Raw genomic sequence first — 22,748 nt, forward strand, 5'->3', positions numbered from 1 at the left:
CAATTCAGGAAGAGAAGAAATCGTATTTGTCTGAATGTTAACATCACCTCCCCCTCGGTTCAGTTGACATTAGGGTGTAGATGAGGAGGGGGAGGGAGGAGAGGTTGTCTTGGTAAATCATTATCTTAAATGGGAGCAAATTTTAGCCTAACTCGGTGACTCTCAGTCTGATGAACGAGGGCTTTCTTTTTAAGTGACGCGATGCAAGGGGAATGTAGCTGGCTATCGCAAAATGATGGAGAGGGACGGAGGTCAGCTCAGCTGCACGGTTGTGAGACAACTTGTTGAAATACATTTAGCACTCAAATCCGCAAGAGACAGCACTTGTTGCCTGAATTCGCAGGAAGGAGTTGCTCTGCCTCTGCGAGCAGCCAGAATGTGTTTTTGTTCCAGGAGAAAGTTTAGGGGGCTCTGGTTATTCTCCGCCACTCAGCTGAGGCCAGAAATGGGCCGACTCGCTCTCAGGCGGTGTCTGCGAGCAGCAGCACTGACGCTGGGTCACCAGTCAGGTCCCCGTGTCACATATGATCTCATTCATAAAGAGACTTGCCCCACGATCAGCACTTTGCTCCCTGAATACAAGACCAGAATGTTTCCCTTCCAGTCATCATATCACGTCTCAAGTGACAAACGAGCCACGCCAGCTCTATGTCCAGCCCTCCAAGTCATGACGCAATTGTTTACAGAGCATTGTTAGCGTGTCCCTCGTTGCCTCCTCATTAGATACAGATGGGGTTAATCTGAGGGAGGGTTCCCCTTGTCAGCTGTCCAGCAGTGACTTCAGCCCTGCAGCTATTCAGTAGCTCGGTATCTTGTCTTCCGGCCCAGCGTGGGCTGAACCGCACCGAGGAGGGGGTGGGGGGGTCGTTGAATTCTTGGCTCGATGTGACCTTGACCAAACCACATCCCCCCACGCAGAGGAAAGCCCCAAACGGAGACTGGATGACACACGAACGCAGTAGTTTTGCACGTGTGTTTCTCAGCGTGTCTTTGTCATTTTCAACTTCTTGTGACTACGACACAACACGCTCTTATTATGCAATGAGGATTTTATGAATGCTAAAGTCAGTTTTGCCCCAAGCCCCTGTTAATTTCTCACCCTGCTTCACAGGCTTTTCCAGGATCAGGTCTGTGGATCTGATGAGAATCTACTCATCAGATCCACAGACCTGATCCTCCACAGATCCTCTCACGCTGACGTTTACTAGGCCTGTCACGATGATCATTTTTTTGTGCTATATTATCTCCGAATTAATTGCAATAAACTATATTATTGTCATTTTAAAACCATTTTCTGCCAGTTATCTAATGCTAATATATCTTAGTTTTGCAAATACATAATAGACTTGACGTTTCATGCATAAAATATTCAGTTTTTCTGCCCTTGTTCTGAAAAAGAAATATTCCTACTCAGCTGTTTACTTGGTTAATGAAAATGACTATTTCACTAATATTCCAGTTTACATGCAGCCATACACACTCTGATTAACATGCCCCAGCATGTTGTTTATTACCTCAAAACGATAAGTGCGATAAGTGGAACAGCTGGAGCAGCTTGTGCCATTTTCCTTCTTTGCGCCAAAATAGAATTGCAAGCTGCAAGTTTTCCACTGGTGGACTTGTTAGACCATGCAAACACAGCCCCCCTCTTTCATTTCTTCAGCCCCTCATGAGAAGGTCAGCATTGCCATATGCATCTCTACCCCTGCCTCTCAAACTGTTGGTTTGTGCACAGTGCATCCATGACATCACGCAGAGCTGAAAGTGAACGTGAAAGAGGCTGTGTGTCTCAGACTACGGTAGAATCACCAACTGAGACGCATAATCTGAATGCACTGTATACATGTCTGAAGAATGCTCCTAAACAGAAGATGCTACATTTGGAATAGGGCCTAAATCAGGAATATTTACATTACCCGTATCAAATTCAGAATATTGTGATATTCAGAAAAATACTGGATATCAGTGTGCATTTAGAAGTAGTCTGTGTCTGTGTCTGTGTCTGTGTCTGTGTGTGTGTGTGTGTGTGTGCATGTGTGTGTGCGCGCATGCGTGCCTGTCTGTATAAAGAGGGCTGCCCTGTATAGACTAACATCCTCCCCTCCTGCACAGAAACCTCTGCAGTGATGCTCTCTCAGCTCATTAAGGGTCATTAGATGAATCATTTAGACTTTCAGCTCAAAGAGTCACATGCTTCCTTTTTCGCCCATGTCCTGCAGGTGTTCAAAAGAATCTTTAGACAGTGTTTTTATGAAACATTCAGAGTGAATGAATCACGGACCCGCCTGCTGGTTATTGTTATCTGTCTTTGGCAACGTCTTCCAGAATAACTGATTTTCCTCACCGCTGTTATTTCAGGTAACACCAGCCAGGCTCACTCAGATGAACTCAAGAGACCTTTAGGAAAATCAGTTTTTTGGATGTTTGTCTTTGAGTATTTATGTCATGGGAATTTCAAAATCTAAAAGACAAGATTTAGCTAAAAAGTTAATCAATTAAGTTAGTTGTTTTGGGGACAACAAATCACGACAAAATCAAGTGCCCAAAAGCAACAAGTAAACATACCAGCCAGAGGACAAGTTAGCAAGTACACAAGCATAAACACACAGGATAGATAACATTAACAGGTATAAACTTAACAAATTAAATAATTAATTTGAAGAAAAAGAAGGAGAACAAGAAGTAGTTGAAGGGGGGAAGAAGGGAAGGGTAGAAAAAAAACATTGTGGTTCAAGTCCACTTCCACTAGATTTCCAGTCAAGACAGCCATCTCTATTATGTGAAGGGCATCCTGAATCAAAGTCAGATTCCCACTCTGATCAGTTAGGTGTCAACCAAAGAGAGAATAAATCAGTTAAACACAATAACAAAGAAAAAATGAACACAAACACATAGATTAAAAAAAGAAATTAAAGAGATGCACATTAACTTGTGATGCAATTTGCTTGCACAGAAAGACATTAAGATTTCATTGTAGTGCTTCACAGGCACCAACTGCTGGGTACCAAACAAAACTATATACAGTACATGAAAAAACAACTGGGAGGAATGTCAATATTTACATTCTGCACAGGTTTGTGGCTCCTCGTTTCTTAGTGTACTCTTTGGGTCCTTTCTAAGAGGAGTTTCTTTATGACACCACAGACACTGAAACTGAACTTGCATTTCAAGTCAGGAGAAGTCAGGCAGGTTTTTTGCCCACCTCACCTGTGTGTGAGAATGTCTGTCTCTGTGCTGCAGCGATCAGCCTGAGGAGGGGTTTTCTCAACGCCTTTCAAGTTCAGACATGACCAAAAAAACACCGCAAAACGGTGAGCTCATCGGCCAGAACTGTGGTCCTAATCTGGGGGAAGAGAAGACGCTTGTTTTCACTTTGTGTGTTTGCGGGATGTAAGTGTGAGAAACTCAAAAGATTAAATGGACATCGGCTCAGTAGCTCTGTGTTTTCGAGCTGCTTTGAAGGTCTGGACACAAAAATATCTATGTTTAACAAAAGAAAGGTTTGGTGTGTACATTGTTGGGGGTATATCATTGTTATAACTGTTACACCAAATTTGCATATGCAGCAATGTCACTATAGTATTGGTAGCTGTCTGCAAGTTCACACTTGTTTTTGTTTTTCTCTGTGTCTGTGTGCGTGTGTGTGAGTGTGTGCACGCGCCTTTCAGTTTCTCAGAATAGAGACGGCCGCAGGGTTTCCCTCTGCTTTTAAACTTTGAACAGGCTTTAGCAGAGAGCCAATGAGATAACAGCAAATCCATTTGAATTAGTTGTAATTATCTCTGTGTTGTAGTTCCTGAATACTAAAATTATGATAAGGTTGTCAGTGTGGCCAAAACTGTCATTCAGTTGTTCCTTCTAAAAAAGAAAAAACACAGAGGTTTGAACCTTTTCAGTATTAATTTTTGCGCATTATATCCATGAGAGGGCAAGGCTTTGTATAGGTATTTTTATTTTAACATCAACATGTATTTGGAAAGGCCTACATTCCAACACATTACAAAATAAACTATAATATCTTACACCCTAAAACTTTGGTTGGCACTGGAGTGAGAGCTGAGAACATGTGGTCTCTCAGAGTGAGAACAATGACTGAGTTGTAAATGATATGGTATTTAATACTCCCATTTTTATACAGTTAGCTCAACATTCATGCTGGTTTACATTTATAATTTACATTCAGTGCAGTAGCCCAGGCCCACACAGCAACTGGTGAGGAAGCAACGGTCTGGTTATTGTTTGATACTGGTACCAATTGTGCACCTGCAACATACTAAAACAAATCTTCAAAACTTTGGTGAACTGTGGTGAATTGGAGCTTTTAAATGCACCAAAAAAAATGGTCGAAACATAATCTGGAATCAAAAATGCCAGTATAAAACAAGACAACTGCATAAAATAAGGTCAAAATGGGGTCCACTGCCACGTTGCTGATGCATGTCATAGTACACATATGTGCAACATAGAACTGAATATAATAGATGGCTCCATTTTTCTTGATAATCCGACCCAGCTATTTGAGTCAGTGTTAAATCTGTGCGTCCCCTAATTCTAATGTTGTTGTCTTGTGTTGTTCTTTGTGAGTCAGTTTGAGTCTTACATACCTCATCATATGATAAACAGCAGACCTTTCTGGATACATTATATGACATCTGAAGTTTCTACCTGATGAGTTTTTGTAAGCAAAGTTAAAGGTCATTCTACTGTGCTTCAGGACTGTTGAGCTAACTTCAAAATGGCTGGCAGCCAAACATAGCACATGCACGCTGAGTTACTATTTACAGCCAGTGTATATTTATGACAAACTTAAGTAATGCATGCAGAGTCATATATCTGCAGTTGTTTCCAAGCTGCGATGAGGTGCTAACATGTACTTTTTTTTTGTCTTTACCCAGAATACCCTATGACCCCAGACACCCCCAACAGTGAGGCAAGGACCTGCACCAGCAGCAGCCGCCTGGCCGCCCTGAAAAGACAGAATGACATTGAGCTCAAGGTCAAACAGGGCGCCGAGAACATGATCCTGATGTACTCCAACGGGCCCTCCAAGGTGAGAATCAGCAGGAGAAGGGGAGGGTTCACCAGACATTCAGGTTCGAGCTGGTTCTTGTCTGGCTGTCAAATCTGTTAAAGCAGACACTTAAAATGTGCTTTATGTTAAAAGATCTATATGCGACATTCAGTGTGTTAATATAGCAGCAGATTTGTCTGTAAAGATGAAGGGGTGTAATGGCGTCCTGAGCACAGACTGAAGTCGTGCTCACTCTGTGTGCTGTATGTTTCTCTGTTTGCTGCTGTGGTAAACATTTCAGTGGCATGTGCATGTTAGTCAGAGTCCCTGCTCGTGTGTCCCACTGGCTAGCTAATGCTTGCCATTGTGCACTGCCCTCATATGATGGTTACCGCTGTGTTTCCCAAACTGGGGGTCCAGACCTCCAGGTTGGAAACCAGAGTTTTGGATTATCTGGTTGGAGTGTTGTCTGGTTTGCAAACTGTCTCAGGCCCTGTTTAAACCTGGTATTAACGTGCGTCTTGGTCGTGGACAGCGTTAATATAAGAGTAAACAGCCACCAAGACGCATTGTGATACAGTTACTCAAACTGCTTGTTGAGGTGGTCTGAGATGGATTTGACCCTGTTTTTCTGGTAATGTAAACCCCAATGCATCCAGATGTGTCCCAGACAAGGACTACTTCATCAGTGTAGGACAATGTTTGGAGACAGCATGCTAACTTATATCATATAGCTATATAATATATATAATTTACCCATTTTACATCGAGTAGGAAACATAACACAACACACACAACCGTTAACATGACTTGCAAGTGTCCTTACAGAGCAGCTAGCAAAAGTGTGGACATGATGAGTGTGCGTAGGGCAATTACGAAATCTGAACACAAGTGGTCAGCTGGAGAGGCATGGTGGACACAGGTGTGAACGGCGATATGTCTCAGCTGTCCACTTGTGTGCGGATCACTGAAACACATGTCAGGTCTAAATAGGATCTAAGTGTCTCTGTTTTGTGTTCCTGGATCTGAGCTATTACTTACAATGTAATCCTTACTGATTGTGGCCCAAATTAGTACTGGGCAATATGTAGAAAATCAAACATTTGAATATTTTTGACCACATACCTCCATTGATATTGTGACAATACTGTAGGGTTGACGATTTGGCGCTTTTACTAAAAGATTTGCTACTCCTTAAATCTTTGATAAATAATTACCTGTAAGGTGGATATACTGACTAAGGGCTCGTTAAGGCCCGACGTTATATACGGAGACAGACAGAGCCTTCTTTCTGCTCTTCATTTTGTCTTGAAACGTGCATGTTGTCTGAAAGCTTACACATAAGGATGAAACAGGGCAGTACCACAGCTGTCCACATCATTGCCTCCATTGAGAGGCCCATTATTATGACTTCCTTCACTGTCACCTTGTTTGTTGTTGTGTGTAATGTTTGGCTCTACCCTCACATGCCATCTGTTGGCTTTATTTATTGCATCATTATGGACACAAACAGTTATGAGAGCAGTGACTTTACATCGGACATATCTATTTTCATACGTAAAGGGAATCTAAATGAGCCACAAGTGAGTAAAGGCAAATGATGGAACTGTTTGGTAAGTTAAAAAAAAATTACATCACTTTATTGTATTGCAGCATTTAAAACTAAGAAAAGTCGCTTATCTATTGTCATTTCACTGTGTCAATCTATATTGCCCAGCCCAAGCCAAAACTACAAAAATAGGATTCAAGTGCTATGATACCATTATGATATTTCAAATGGTCTTTTAGGAGTTCAAGAGGAGTAACAGAATCAGCCGCACACTCATCGTTTTTAGTTGCCATCATCAAGTTGTAAAAGGTTTTCAGACTCATTATCACCATTTATTTTTGAAAGGTAACACAAGAGTCTTTTTACAAAAACACCATGTTCATAATCACATGGAAACTGGAGTTAACAGGTTCATTCCCAGTTTTGAAACCAGTCTGCAGGTGGTAGAATGACGAGACCTGTTGGGTTTGCTTTTACAGCTTCACAGTAGGGGAGGAGGAAACATGAGAAGGCGCTGACACACACTGTGTATCATCTGCACCGCTGTTTGTTCACAAAGCTCTTTGTGGCTCAGAGTGAGGAAAACTATAATTTAGATGGGAGGTGTGTGCAAGTTAGCACACCTGATAACAGAAGGAGCACTGAGACCCACTCGTGCTCACCTCGGCTCTTGTGTCCCTTAGTAGTAATTGAAGCCACTTTGTAGTAGACGGTTTAATGTAGTGTAGGGTTTCGGTTGTGAGGCTCTACTTTGTTAGTGATGTAATTCTGCTCCTCATCATAATAGTCGTCTGTGGGTATATCAGGTGTTATTTAACGTGGCATGGATTGATTACATTTCTCATGCTTGAGAATCCTTTTACAAAAATAGTTTCATATTTTTGGAGATACACTTGTTTGATTTCTTTGTGAGATGAGAAGCTTGATATGTTTGTGCAGTAAATATGAGGCTAAAGATTGCAGCTGGTTTGTTGAGCTCAGCATAAATATTGTTAACAGAGGGTAACAGCTAGCCCGGCCTTGTCCAAATTTAACAAAATCTGAATCATGCTTTGAAAAACTGGGCAAGGGATTTTCTGTTAAGTTTATTTGCACATGCATTTGTATAAAAAAAAAAGGGATTTAATATTTAGAATATTTATATTAATAATTTATTTTTATATATTTAATTTAAAGATTTATAAAATTTTGAACGTTGTGCAGGAGAGATTTGGAAGCCAAATGTGACTTATTAGGATACTGCCTCTATCAAATAACAATATTAATACAGTTTTTTTAAAGATTGAAAAATTCATCCTAGTTTAAAACTAAGCAGCAATGCAAAATTAATAGAAATTGTAGAATTAAAAAAAAACAACTTTGTAATGTTACAATGAATTCTACAAAGTATTATAAATCTTTGCAAGTCAGTAATTTCTTTGAATTTGTGTTGATATGAGACAGGTTTAGAAAGATTGCAAGACAATATCAATATTACATTTTGAGAAATTTTATGTCTAACTTTGTTTAAAGTGGTAACCTTCTAATTCCAGTCATTTCCAGGTGGTATTATTGTTAGCTCCACTGTTGCAAAAACAGCTGGATCGCTTTCCATTTTCCTCAGAGGAGAAAGTAACTGCAATGAACTTACACTGAATCTATTTGGTAACTGGGAATAGCTACAGAAAGCTACTGGGAAAACATAAGCGCTATCCTCTTCCTGTTTTGTTTGCAAAATAGTTGATGCAGTTCCTCTGTGCTTTAAATCGAGCCCTCACTTTCCCGCGGAGATAGTACCTGGTGGCAGACAGAATTTCATAATGAAAGTGATGCCACGAGGGAACAAATCTAAACACTGATGCCATTATTTAACAGCCATTACGTTGTGCAGTCAACATTTCCTTTATAATCATAAGCTGAAACAAAAACTTGTCCACCTGAATATCATTTCAAATTTTTGCACAATATGTGTCCTTGAGTTTTACTCAATGACATGAAAGTTCATTGAATTTTGAGTTTGGTTTGAAAAAGAGAGACATCGGCAGAGTGTTGGTGTGTAACTGTAGTACAGTAAAGGACTGAAAACTGCCACATGCTCCGTCCTGTCTGACCACGGGAAGTTGCTTACAAAACACAGTGACCTGCCTCGGTCAGACAGACGGACAGACAGACGGAGGCACCTTCCAGTTGGAAATAGTCCTGTCCTGATGTAAGAGAGGAAATGCCTGCTGGACAGAGGTCTTTCCTGCGTGCGGCGCCATCAACAACCAGGATTTAAACTTCTGAGGAATTCCGGGTGGAGTCTGCTTACTCCACTCTGTGTGTGTGTGTGTGTGTGTGTGTGTGTGTGTGTGAGTGTGAGTGTGTGTGTGTGTGTGTGTGTGTGTGTGTGTGTGTGTGTGTGTGTGTGTGTGTGTGTGTGTGTGAGTGAGGAGGTCAGCAACTACAACACACAATGAGATTCCACTTCTTTTTTGATGAATAAGATTTTCCATGTGGTCACTCGTTCTTTGGCTCCAATTAAGGGCATGAACTGAAGTGTTTGTGTTACACGCTCACAACAACCAAACACAATGAGTGACGAAGGGATGTTGTGCCATTAGGGTCATCTGTGAAGTCCAGTTATTTTACAAAGAACACAAAACATTATTCAAAGCTTTGGATTTAAACAGGAGTGTCTATCAAAGTGTGTTAATGAATGGCGATATTTCCCATCAACAGGGATTGTTTCATTTCTAATTTTGTTCACAGGATCGTAAGTTGCTAGCGACTGCCCAACAGATGCTTCAGGACAGCAAGACGAAGATAGAGTTCATCAGGATGCAGATCCTCAAGGCCAGCCAGGCCAGCGAGCTGAGCTTCGAGAGCAACGATGTGATGGGTGAGCCTTCGCTGTGAGAATTAGCCTTGGATAATGCCTCTATGAGTGCACACAAGGTCTTATGGACAATTACTGCTAAATTAAAGAAATGTGTCCTTCCTCTTCCTCTAGACAAGCCCATCATCAGTCCGTTGGACCTTCGGGTTGAGGAGCTGTGTCACCACGCCAAGATCGAGTCCGCTGTGGCAGAGGGAGCCAAGAATGTCATGAAACTGCTGGGCTCGGGAAAAGTCACAGAAAAGAGAGCACATTCAGAGGTAGGTGTTTGTGTTTGCCTGTGTGTTTCAGTTAATGTCCATGTAAAATTCACATCCTCTGCCCAGGGTTCCCACGGTCATGGAAAACCTGGAAAAGTCATGGAATGTGCAAAAATCATTGAACATTTCGGAAAAGTCATGGGATTTCACAATCTCATTCTCCAAGCCTGAAAATGTCATTGAATTACTTAAGATCATCGAAAGTTTTGTAAAAAGTTATGGAATTTCAGGGCGTCCACATGCTCACCTGGTAGAGCGGGCTCCCCATGTACAGTGGCTACGTCCTCACTGCAGCGGCCACAGGTTCAACTCCAACCTGCGGCCCTTTGCTGCATGTCATCCCCCCTCTCTCCCCTTTTTAATGCTCAACCTGTCTTATAATTAGGGTAAAAAAAGACAAGAAAAAAAGTTATGAATTTTCACAATCACATTTTCCAAACCTGGAGTAGTCATGGAATTAGTAAAAAAACACTAAAAGTTTTGGAAAATCCATGACATTTCACAATCACATTTTCCAGGCCTGAAAAAGTCATGTAACTTTGTTGTATGTAATGAAATTGTTACAGTTATCTTCCATGGATAACCTTCAATGTAACATAACTGCAGATTTATTTTCTGAAGCTGTTGACATAACGCAGCTCTAAGATGCATCCACGTGTGACGTTTTGTTCACTGTCACGTATGTTTCTTTATTTTCTTCCTGCCTTTCGACTCCCCCTTCATTTATGCCAGCTAGCTGAAATTATGTTTAAATTGAGTTTAAAGCAGATAGGTTGGAAAAGGGCTTGGTAAGTAGGATAAGACAGGGTGTTGAAAAGTCATGGAAAAGTTTTGAAGTTTTGTCCACAATGTACCCAATGGTGATTTTAAACCAGCAGGAAAAGGACTGTCGTCACGAGAAACAGTATCGCAGGCTTTTAAAGTAAAACAGATCATGTAAATCTCTTTTCCATCCTTCTCATTTCCACCTCCGCTTTTTTCCTTTCCTTCCTTCCTTTCCTTTCTTCCCAACCTCCTTTGCTTCTCCTGTACTTCCTTCCCTCCTTCCTCTCTCCAGGCCCAAGCACGTTTTAACGAGTCCAGTCAAAAGCTTGACCTCCTGCGATATTCCTTGGAGCAACGCCTCAGTGAGTTGCCCAAAAACCACCCCCGCAGCAGCAGCATCGTGGAAGAGCTGTCCCTGCTGTCCTCACCGGTCCTCAGTCCCAGATCCAGCATCATCTCCACACAGACCCAGTACAGCACCGTGACTAAGCCCGCTGCACTCACAGGTAACAAAAAACACACCGACTACATCTACATGCACAATAATATTCCACGATGACAGTATTCTGAATTTGATTTGGGTCATGTAAACAGCATTGTGTTTGGGTGTTCTGGATTAGGCCTTTTTCCAAATGTAGCATTTTCTGATTAAGCTGTGGAATATGCTTATATTATTCAGGTTTTGGAGCATTCTTTGGGTTTTTACTGCAGTTTTCGAGACTTTGCCTCTTGCCTGTTTACAGTTGGCTGTACACAAACCAGCTGGTCAATAGTTTGTAAGGCAGAGGTAGACATGCATGCCCAAAAGAAAAGCTCACACGCCTACTCCTAAACACTTTGGAAAATTTGAATATAAAGACGGATTGTGTGATAAATGGATGTGTATAATCCCGCCTCACTTCCAGGCACGTTAGACGTCAGGCTCATGGGCTGTCAGGACCTTCTGGAAAATGTCCCGGGTCGTTCCAAAGCTGCATCTGTCCCACTGCCCGGCTGGAGCCCCAGCGAGACGCGCTCATCCTTCATCAGCCGAGCGAACCGAAACCGCAGTGTGAGCTCGCGGAACCTGACGAAGAGCGATGAGCTTTCCAGTGAGTAGATCTGACTTAGTACACTGTCTGCGAATCAGTAAATACTAAACAGTAGTGCATGATAAATGAATCACAACTGGACCAAAGGAAAGACCTCGTCTGTAATTGCAGTCACAGTTGTTGCGTCAGTAAAAAATCAGACGCTAATAAAAAAAACTTGCGTGTTTCCTCAGATGAAATCAGTGCGGTGTTGAAGCTGGACAACACAGTAGTTGGCCAAACAAGCTGGAAGCCGGTCAGCAACCAGGCCTGGGACCAGAAGTTTACATTGGAGCTCGACAGGGTAACACACACACACACACACACACACACACACACACACACACACACACACACACACACACACACACACACACGAAAAACATGTCTGCCCTTGACCTACATCTGTGCTGTTGACTCAGTGTTGTGTTTGGGCAACACAGTCAGTGTATTTCACATCTGTTTGGTGTGTGTGTGTGTGTGTGTGTGTGTGTGTGTGTGTTTGTGTGTGTGTGTGTGTGTGTGTGTGTGTGTGTGTGTGTTTGGTTCTGTCATGTAGTCCCGTGAGCTGGAGATCTCGGTGTACTGGCGTGACTGGCGATCGCTCTGTGCTGTCAAGTTCTTGCGGCTGGAGGACTTCCTGGACAACCAGCGTCATGGGATGTGTCTTTACCTCGAGCCACAGGGGATGCTGTTTGCTGAGGTGCACACACGCATGCACACAAACAGACACACACACACACATACACCCAGTGTTACTGACCTCCAGTGGTGACAGTTGAGCGGTAACATTGAAGCAGCTCCTGGTAACGGCAATGGACAGAAAAAATACAAAAGCGAGTTTGAATACCAACAGAAATGTCTTTTGATAGTTTTGTTTGAACACATCTGTCGAGAGAATTTCTAAGCAGAGGGCTACAATGCAATTATAACACAACTAATAATGTATCTTGATGCATCAAAATTCTTGACTTCTATACATGAGTTATTTTTGCTCACTACCAGTGTTTACATGCACCAGCTTTTAAGCCCGGGAGTGCCGGTCAGATTTTATTCATCTGCGGTTGCTCGTGCTTAGCCATTCTCACCAAAACTAAAGAAGTAGCCTTTTTTGTGTCCATAATGTGTCACCAGTCTTCCAAAATTGTGACAGCCGATCATAACGTCAAGAATTGGGTTTAAATTATGGACTACTGACTTTTCTGCATCAAGACATGACGTTTTGAGACGATAATGATGAATCTAAGACAGATTTGTATTCAAACCCTTACTTTTAATGTTTTGGACGCGTCTTCTGCCTTGCATACAGTTTTATCAGCTGTTTTCTTTGTTGTCTAAATGTTCATTTCTCTTGTTCAGGTAACATTTTTCAATCCTGTCATTGAGAGACGACCAAAGCTTCAAAGACAAAAGAAGATTTTCTCAAAGCAGCAAGGTGAGTCAGCATTCAGACTGGCATCATAGAATTGTACATTTGCTGAAACAGGCTTGTATCAAATTATGTTAATTTTCTGGTTCTTGGATTCATTAAATACATCAATAATCTTTCCTGAAGGTGGAAGAAAAAAGAGAGGGATTATCTCATAAAATTCACGTGTTCCTTGTTTTTGTCCTCTTTCTGTTCCTCATTTTCCTCTCCAAACGTCGTTACCTCTTTGCCCTTCTTCTTCTCCTCTTCTTGTGTCTCGCTCTCCTCTTTGTTATCAGGTAAAACCTTCCTGCGAGCCCCTCAGATGAACATCAACATCGCCACCTGGGGCCGCTTGGTGAGAAGAGCCATACCGACCGTCAGCACCAACTCCTTCAGCCCGCAGGCGGCTGAGACGGGGCCCAGCAGCCTGCCTGGTTCACCCACACCCTGCAGGTACTCACACACTCATACAGAGATGGACTGAGGATATTCAAGAGTAAACTAAATCTAAAACTTCATTGGACGTGGTGTTAAAAACAGCCTCTGCTCATACACAGTGACCCACTGGTGACCAAGCTTGACTTTGACAAAGAGCCCACTCCAGGACCCAAACACTACCCAGTACCTGACGACAGCCGGGAGCCGCTGGTGCAGGATAAGATGCCTGACAAGGAGGAAGTACAGGTACAGTGATCTGATCTATGAATTACTGGTATTGTTGACTTATATGAGAGTCATTCAGAAAGTCAGTTCAATGTGAGCGGAAGCTAAACAACACAAACATTTTCTGTCCCCCACATGGCTCAAAAACTTCGAATAAGTCACATCAGTTTATTTGTATAGCACAGTTTTAAAAACAACCAGTGGCTTACCAAAATGCTTTACACGGTAAAAGAAACTGACAAGTGGGCTTTTAGCATGATTTTCAAAACATTTGATGATGGCGGCTGATCGAACATGTAGAGATGCAGTTCCAAGAGTTGGGCCTGGTCACAGAAAAAGCACGGCCGCCTTCACACCTTGAACGACTATCATGGGTGGAAATCAGCAGCTTATCAGATGTCCTTTTCTAGGAGGACAGCAAGGATGTAAAAAGTCACTGAGATACACTGCAGCTAGCTAATCACAGCTTTAAAAACAGATGTGGCCACATTTTGCACCAGCTGAAGAAGTTCTCTGATGCCACAATAAAGTGGATTAAATTATATAAGGCGAGAAGAAATAAAAACAGTATTGTCTCAGTAACTTGTAGATGTCAAGACTAAATGTCAGCATTCATTTATTCCTGAAATTTAAAAATCAGGGTCATGTGTAGCGCAGGGTTAAATAAGACCTTTCCCATGTATTGACATATGTTCACCTCAATGTGTTTGTCAGCGGTGATTATCTGTAGGGTTAACAGTAACCAAAGATGGACTGGGACACACTGCATGCATGAGCAGCACATGACGGCTTCCTCACTGAGCTGCTCACTCTGTGTTTACACTGACGTTGTTGCAGCGCTGCTGCAGAGCTGCCTGCTGTTACCACTACTATTTTTTCACAAATAAAAGTCAATCCTTTATTTATTTATGGAGCCTTGTAGACACTATATTGCCAGCAACAGTAAAATAAAAGTTGTAAGTAAGGTTAAATACTATAGATATTTATGTATTTCTTCAGGTCTGTGGTAGTTATAGAGATTGAAACTATAGTGAAAGGAGGCTTAATGTAAATATGGATATCAAAAGACCATTTTTGCTTTTTGCTAAAAACGTGGGCGTCACGCAATAAAAATCGGTGAGCCTTCTATTCTCTGGATGTGCTGCGGCAGCGCTGTGCTGCTCATGCGGGCAGTGTGGCCCTGGTGTTAATCCAGTGGTAGTCACAGAAGCTAGAAAACTGAATTGATTAAAAACAGTCTCTCCGTTATTGTGTCCTGCAGATCAGTCAAGCAGATCTTAACAAAGCACGTTTGTGAAATTTATGAAGACACAACAAATAAACTGTAATTATCCAGAAACAAATAATTGCCGAAAGCTCAATCCTGATCATTTCTAGTTGGATAAATATCAACAATTTCCCTATTTTACTTATGGTCTTCACTTTTCTTATCCTCCTCCTCTTTGTTGCCTCTCTGCAGGACGCTCTCGCCTCCTTTGACTTCCTGAACAAGAGGAACAGCATGGTGGTGAAGCCCGACCTGGACCGAGTGGTGGAGCAGGAGATGCAGCATCCAGACCTGGAGCTCATTGCCCTCCAGAAAGACACAGAGATAAGGTAACAGAGCCAGGCGCCTGTTCTTTTTTTCCCTTGTTTTTTTTTGTTACTTAGTTACTGGCTGCTGTTATGCTGCTCCAAGTAGAGTCCTTATTTGAGGAGAGAAGAAAGCATTTATTTCTGTTCAGTGTTGTTCTGTTAATTATTCCCAAACTGTGAGGATGAGCAACCTACAACAATACAGCAAAGAAAGATTTTAAAAACCCGTATTTGGCTGGCAGCTGGCCAAAGTTATTGTTGTTAAATATCTTGACATCTTTTCAAGGTCTGTTCAGTCTTATTTTTTCTGACATGTGAGTGTTCAGTGGAGCTGAAGTATATCTTGGGTGTAAACACTGCCCCCTGGCTTTGAATCTTTAGTTCTGCAACATTAGAGTTACGACCCGCAAGCATTTGTGATGCATACGAACCACCAGCTTTATGCCGGTCTCTCAGTATTTCACTCAGTGGATACTCATGGAGACACAATTATTTTTCTAGGGAAGAAGAGCAGTTCCACTTCAGCCTCCAAGACTTCAAATGTGTGGCAGTCCTCGGACGTGGTCACTTTGGAAAGGTATGTTTAATTTGATCATCCAGCTTATGATTATTTAAAATTTTCAGTGAATCAGTATGTTTATTTCCTTGATTTTTTTGTTTTTTTAGGTCAGAAAGTAATAAAAAAAATGCTCATTATATTTTTCCCAGTAATTTTCCCACAAAAAGTTTGACCCTCACATGTGATGAATGGCATCAGGTCCTCACATTTCAGAATTTGGATTTGATAAATGTTTGTCTTTTTCACCTTAAATATTACATATTCATTCTTTGTAAGTTGATTTATTGATTAATCGACTAAACGTTTCAGGTTAATTTCAACAGACCAAATCAGGCAGAAAGCTGAGTTTTAGTTCCTTTAAAGGCCAGATGACACAGTTTTTCAAGAATCTAGCTTCAATTTTTGTTATGCATAAAACAGGATAGTCAGGGGGAAATAATCAGGGTGTCTGCTTGTCCTCAAAAGTCTCAAAATGTCTTGGATTTAATTTTTTTATTTGAATTTTTGAGGTCTTAATTGTCACATTTTTTTTTCTCTTTGCATCTATATTTCAGTTTTTCTCGTTGTCAAAATGAGTTCAGCTCTTCTGTGTTAAAGTCCACATTTATAATGTTACAAATGTTAAAACACTGAAACTAATACTCTGTTTAACTTTAGACTTGCACAAACCTGTTGGCAAAACTTAGATTAACTTAACTCACTCTAATTAGCGTACTACTACATTGTTAAGTAGGTGCACAATATGAGCGTGTATGTGATAAAAAGGGGTAAAAAGCCATTTTTTTTCATTTGATCTCAACTTGTAAGTGTCCCTCTCCTCTGCTTCCCCTCTTCAGGTGTTGTTAGCAGAATATAAAAGCACGGGGGAAATGTTTGCTATCAAAGCACTGAAGAAGGGAGACATTGTGGCTCGTGACGAGGTGGACAGGTAAACACCCAAAGTTTATGCTCAGACTGGTGACTCTGCCAAAAAATACCGCAAGACTGCTGATGGAAATGGATCGAACATTTAGTTTGTTATAAAAGTGGTCCTCCTCTCTTTGACAGTCTGATGTGTGAGAAGAGGATTTTCGAAACGGTGAACAGCGTCCGCCACCCGTTCCTGGTCAACCTGTTTGCGTGTTTCCAGACGCAGGAGCATGTTTGTTTTGTCATGGAGTACGCAGCAGGAGGCGACCTGATGATGCACATCCACGCCGACGTTTTCTCCGAGCCCCGGGCCGTGTGAGTGTCTAAATGTCAAAACCTGACCATACGTTCTCAGCCAGTGAACTGTAGTCGATCAGGGTCATGTGTCTTGTTTGATTCACGCCTTCATCATCGGTGGGCTGTGGCGTTCATTTATGCTGTAAACTCCATCAAAGGAAAACGTCACCTGCAGAATGATCATTTGTATGTCACTCACCACTGAGCAGACTGAATTCAGAAAGAAAATGTTTTTTAAAACATGCCTCCTCGGTGAACAAAGAATACAACAAATAAAACTTGTCATAGGGTACCCCTCTATCGAAACATCCATTTACAAACTCTCACAGCTCATGCAGTATAAACCAAGTCCCATTTATCCAAACTTATGCTCAGTACTTCCCAAACAGTCTTTTTTGACCGGGAACTGAACTAAAGTGAAACTCATCTGTGATCTCATCAAAGCCAGACCCCGCTGACAAAAACTGTGATCTGTACCTCGCTGAACACAGGAGCTGCTGCTCTAACGCTGCCTCAATCAGTTAGTTCATTTGTGTTATTGTGTGACTTTGGTAAATCCAAACTAAGCCTTTAAAACACCAAAGTCACACAATAAAACTAACTAACTGATCGAGGTAGCGTTAGAGCAGCAGCTCCTGTGTTCAGCGAGGTAAAAATCAGGTTTTTTTTAAGGTAGTCTGGCTCTGAAGAGAGCAGTGGGTTCTCCTCCCTGTCAGAAAAGGCCTATTTGGGAAGTACTGAGCGTACGACTGAATTAATGACACTTGGATTATACTGCATGAGTTGTGTGAGAGTTTTGAACGGATGTTTTGATATAGTATTGCTGTTTTTAAATGTTTTAAATTCATCAGGAATTTTCTGCAGATTTGGATTTTTATTTCATCGTGGACAAGGAAAAACAACTTCTTCACAGATAATATAACGGGGTCAGATAGGTATTCTTTGAAAGCTTTATTTTCTGCTTGCATTTAGCAGCACAGAGATAATTTCCATGTCAGAATAAATTACTTTCAATCCTCTCTACCCCCTTCAGTGAGACTCAAGTTGTGTAATAAAATGGGTGTTTTGTTCCCTTGCAGATTTTATGCAGCCTGTGTCGTGTTGGGTTTGCAGTTCTTACATGACCATAAGATTGTGTACAGGTAAGCATTTTGATTCATATGAAGTCATTTGACTCCAACCTTCATCTCTCAGGAACACGGCGTCTTATAAACTCTTTTAATTCACAGAGATTTGAAGCTGGATAACCTGCTCCTGGACACAGAGGGCTATGTGAAGATTGCCGACTTTGGGCTTTGCAAAGAAGGTAAATTTGAGAACCACACGATTCTAAAGGCTTTACACATCGAGATTAAACAAAAAAACTGCAAGAGATCAATATAATGCAGCTTGAAAATTAAAATGGAATATTTTCAACATTATCAGTGATGGATTAAAAGGGACATAATAATAGTTTTCGGAGGATTGGTCCTTTATTAAACATTATCTGCTTTGCCTTCAGGAATGGGTTTCAGGGATCGCACCAGCACGTTTTGCGGCACGCCAGAGTTTCTAGCCCCTGAGGTTTTGACTGAAACGTCGTACACTCGTGCTGTGGACTGGTGGGGGCTCGGCGTCCTCATCTTTGAGATGCTGGTTGGGGAGGTGAGTGCGTGTTGTTCAGTAAAGATTCAGTAGCGTTGGGTACATTTTGTCAGTGATTCACATTCAGATGCCGCTGTCACGTCTCCAACTTTTTCATCTTGGCACGTCTCTTTTCAGTCACCCTTCCCCGGCGACGATGAGGAGGAGGTGTTTGACAGCATCGTCAACGACGAAGTCCGCTACCCACGGTTCCTCTCGACAGAGGCCATCTCCATCATGAGGAGGGTGCGTAAAGATAGACTGAGAAGGAAGGGATCAGTCTTAATGTGAACAGATTTAGAACAGCTGAATAATCACCACAGTGCAAAGTGTGCTTGTGTTTCTCTCCCGACAAATCCTCACTTTGACGAGGATGAGACGATTTCATTCAGTAAATGACCAGAGTGTGTCCTCATGGTGCATCAGCTTCATATTTCAGGGTTTCTCGTGTGCAGAGAATTATGAGACGGCAACGTCCAGCCCTCAACAAAACCCACGTCCTCATGAAAACCTCACGTTTTCTGCCATCTGTAACAACAACTCCAGCATTACGCAGACGTGTTGGTGCTGTGCTGTGTGACGCTCACTAAACTGCCTAAGAGAAAGAAATGTTTTGGGGGTTTTTTTAGTAAAAATGAATGTGTTTGGAAAGTACTGAGCATTCATCTTGAGAAACGCGACTTGGATTATACTGTACAAGTTGTGTAAGAGTTTTTTAACTGTTTTGTACAGTTTTGTTGTTGTGAAACGTGGACCCCAATCAATACATCAATAAATTCGCCTTTTTCCATGGAGACATGCGAGAAATTTCCAATGACATATGCCATGTAACACGGATTTTGTTGATGAAGTACTTCTTTAACCTAGTCATGTAATATTTAGTACTTAAGAGTACTTAAAGAACAAATATTACCGGGACAGATGAACATTTAATATCCATTATTTTAATCATATCTTTGTTTTCTTGTAAAAAGTGTTACCATGAGCCAGTTGAGGGCATGAAACATGCCAGTAAAAACCCTGTAATTTCTATATTTTCTGCTTCTCTTTGTGTTTAGCTTTTGAGGAGGAGTCCAGAACGGCGACTGGGAGCGGGAGAAAGGGACGCAGAGGAGGTCAAGAAACATCTATTCTTCAGGGTGAGAAACAAAAACAGAATTTGCACAACTGTTTTGTAATGAATAACTAAAAACCCCACTAATGCGACCCTCTCTGTTTGTCGGCAGAACATGGATTGGAACGGACTGTTGGCTAAGAAGGTGAAGCCGCCGTTCGTGCCGACGATTCAGGGTGCCAACGACGTCAGCAATTTCGACGATGAATTTACCTCAGAGGCTCCGATCTTAACCCCGCCCAGGGAACCCCGAGCGCTGAACTCCGACGAGCAGAACATGTTCTCTGACTTTGATTACATCGCTGACTGGTGTTAGCTTCACCTGACGCCCCGTCTACACACACACACACACACACACACACACACACACACACACACAGACACACACACACACACACACACTGTGAACCAACACAGCAATGACTGTAGCTCACATCATTTTAAAACTTTCCTCTTCCTTGCCCAAAACATTGAGGAGCAACGAATGCGGCTCCCTGAGCCTTCGGGCAAAACTCTGTGCCATTGAGAAGAAAAAAGTCCGAAAGCCTCCTGAGGATCCCCAGTTATTTTTTAATCCACATGAAGAACTTTTTTTTTTTTTTTAAGATAAAGAAAACAAACAAAACTCTGTTGTTGGAGAGTGAAGAGGAGGGATGCTTCATCCTCCCGCTCACGTTGTCGTCGTGTCCATTGTCTGACCACTGAGAATGTTTTCATATGAACTCTGAGAAGAGGGCAACATCACAATCATGTTATCCAGTGTCACTGTCTTCAGTTTATTGATCTGTACAGATTATATTCAGTCGTATATTTTATTGTTGTGCTTTTTCTTTCTTTATTTGCGAAGCCCCTGCCACAGCCTAAGGACATTTTATCTCACTGTTAACGTTGACATTTCTGCCGGCTGTCCAGTGAGTTTGAAGTGCTCAAAGTGTCCTCACTGAGCTGTCCACTACAACAAACATCTTGACTACTAACTGCTGCTTCTTGACTTGAAGTCAAAGTCTTCACACTACAGTTCTGTTTGTCTTAGGGGTCTGGTCTTTGTCCGCAACCTGTTTTCATGGGATAATTTATCCTAAAGTCAGAAACATATTTTTCCTCATTCCACCATGTTTTGGTGCAGAGTGTTGAGGATATCAGCCGTAGAGATGTTCGCCTTCTCTCCAAAATAATGGAACTAGATGTCACTCGGCTTGTGGCGCTCAAAGCACAAAAAAATACATTTGAAAAACTCAACAGGAATGTCTCTTTCCAGAATTCGTGACTAGCTCATTTAGCACCACTGAGCTAGCTGACGTTTCTGCTCAGCTGCAAAAGACACAATAAATGTTTACATCTCACGCCGTCAGGAGCAGTCATGAGTAGAAGCTGCTTCTTTCTGCGCATTGTTACGGTTGGCGGGTGTAGGGTCAGTAGAAAGAAAATAGTTCCTACATGAAACTGCTCACAACAAGGTCTGTGGATTATCTCAAGTTACCAGGTCCTGATTTCTGGAAAAGAGACATTGTATTTTTTTGGCGCTTTGAGCAGCACAAGCTGAGTGCCATCTAGTGTCTCCAGATGATATCTTCAGCTCTCTGCACCTCACACCAAAACAATCGAAATTGATAAATTGCCCTTCAGGTAAGAGGAAAAATGTGTATTTTTGATTTTGGTGTGAATTGTCACCTCAAGTTTTTTCGGTCTTTGCTTCCATGTCTGCAAACAAAAACCCTCATAATAATAATAATAATAGCAATACTCTTTAGTATAAAACAGCAGTCCATCCAGTGTTAAATTAACCACCATAACTAGTTTTATATGAACATGAGCTGATGATTAAAAATACATTTTGGCCACAAGAAGTAATTTTTTTTTTTTTTCTGATGCCTTCTAGTGGCTCTGTAGCTTGAGGTTGACATTCAGCTGAACTCAGTCCTAAAAATCAAAGTGCTGCTTGGTATTGCAGTATCTTTTGGAGCAATAAAATCTGATTTTTTTTAATGAAAAATTGCTGAGTTCAATTGGATTCCAGTTGTTTGTTTTTTTCCTCATTGAGTGGCTACTTGAGAACCTGATAGCATTTCCTTGTTACCTCAGTCAAAGTGAAAACACTAAAGTGAGTCGCACAGTCAAAAGCTACTAAAACCAAATTCATCCTGTCCCTCTTGAAGCAGCAGAGAAACAAATTCCTCAATGGTTAAAAAAAAAAAAAAAAAAAAGATATAATAAAAGATAATCTGATTGATGGGCTGACAGCTAAAGTGAAGATGTGTTGTGCAGCGATCCTTCAAAAGTGCTGAGCGTTTTTTTGGGGTGGGTGGGTGGAGAACATGCGAAACTCAGTAACTCTAGATTGTTGTCAAAATGTTTCCCACGCTGCTCTGCGATCAGTCCGGCACAGTGGAACCAGCTGATGACTTTCTGTCAGTTTGCATGTCACACACGGACTCAAATGTTGGAGACTTGTTGATATGAATCACTACAGGGGAGGGCAGGGTATATTATATATACATACTGTATGTACACAATTAAGCTGAAAGCACTAATTTTATCAATAGTTTTTAATTATCTACATTTCTTAATGATGGAAATAGATTGTACAAAGTTTTTTTTTGTTGGTTTTTTTTATTCTTTGCTTGTGCATGTTGTCGCCAGAACAGATGGAAACTTTATGGATGGTACACCAATGCTCAAGTCTCACAGCTGTTAACTGTTCACCCCGGTGTAAAAAGAAAAGGCATTTCTGCAGCTGTTTGTCGCCCATCATGATGCACAAATTAAACATTTGTAATAGTGGCTGTGCTTTTATTTGTACCTTTTCTTCACTGTGGAATCTTTTAAGGAGGTCTTGTATTCAAAGGTCCAGTGTGGAGGATTTGAGGGCATCTTTTGACAGAAATGTTATATAATATTCATAACTAACTTGCTGAAAAAACAACTTAACATAGTCAAGCTGGTGTGGAATTAGTGAAAATCATGGAAAGTTCTGGAAAGGTCATGGAGTTTTGTGTGTAATATTATTTTTACAGTAATCTTCTGTGGCTAACCTTCCCCAAAATGTAACAAAACTGCAAATTTAATTTCTGTAGCCATGGACATG

The 22,748-nt window shown here is 41.5% G+C and overlaps 1 protein-coding gene across 2 annotated transcripts in view; it reads left to right on the forward strand.

Annotated features, from left to right (window-relative positions):
• The window catches only part of pkn2a (protein kinase N2a), a 33,924-nt gene extending 11,480 nt beyond the window's left edge, over positions 1-22,444 (forward strand). For both annotated transcript variants that reach the window (XM_042497407.2, XM_088085228.1), the window contains exons 4-23: positions 4,896-5,050; positions 9,291-9,420; positions 9,532-9,677; positions 10,735-10,948; positions 11,348-11,533; positions 11,707-11,816; positions 12,072-12,215; positions 12,872-12,947; positions 13,220-13,376; positions 13,481-13,607; positions 15,046-15,182; positions 15,663-15,738; positions 16,557-16,648; positions 16,768-16,944; positions 18,006-18,068; positions 18,156-18,232; positions 18,428-18,570; positions 18,688-18,795; positions 19,608-19,688; positions 19,776-22,444. In XM_042497407.2, the coding sequence (XP_042353341.1) occupies positions 4,896-5,050; positions 9,291-9,420; positions 9,532-9,677; positions 10,735-10,948; positions 11,348-11,533; positions 11,707-11,816; positions 12,072-12,215; positions 12,872-12,947; positions 13,220-13,376; positions 13,481-13,607; positions 15,046-15,182; positions 15,663-15,738; positions 16,557-16,648; positions 16,768-16,944; positions 18,006-18,068; positions 18,156-18,232; positions 18,428-18,570; positions 18,688-18,795; positions 19,608-19,688; positions 19,776-19,979 (2,603 nt within the window). In that variant the 3' untranslated portion in view covers positions 19,980-22,444. The remainder of the gene's footprint in view (positions 1-4,895; positions 5,051-9,290; positions 9,421-9,531; positions 9,678-10,734; positions 10,949-11,347; positions 11,534-11,706; positions 11,817-12,071; positions 12,216-12,871; positions 12,948-13,219; positions 13,377-13,480; positions 13,608-15,045; positions 15,183-15,662; positions 15,739-16,556; positions 16,649-16,767; positions 16,945-18,005; positions 18,069-18,155; positions 18,233-18,427; positions 18,571-18,687; positions 18,796-19,607; positions 19,689-19,775) is intronic.
• The last annotated feature ends 304 nt before the right edge of the window (positions 22,445-22,748 follow it).

The sequence above is a fragment of the Plectropomus leopardus genome, chromosome 12 (genome assembly GCF_026936395.1).
Source record: "Plectropomus leopardus strain MGB_pleo_1.0 chromosome 12, ASM2693639v1, whole genome shotgun sequence".
Lineage (NCBI taxonomy): Eukaryota > Metazoa > Chordata > Actinopteri > Perciformes > Serranidae > Plectropomus > Plectropomus leopardus.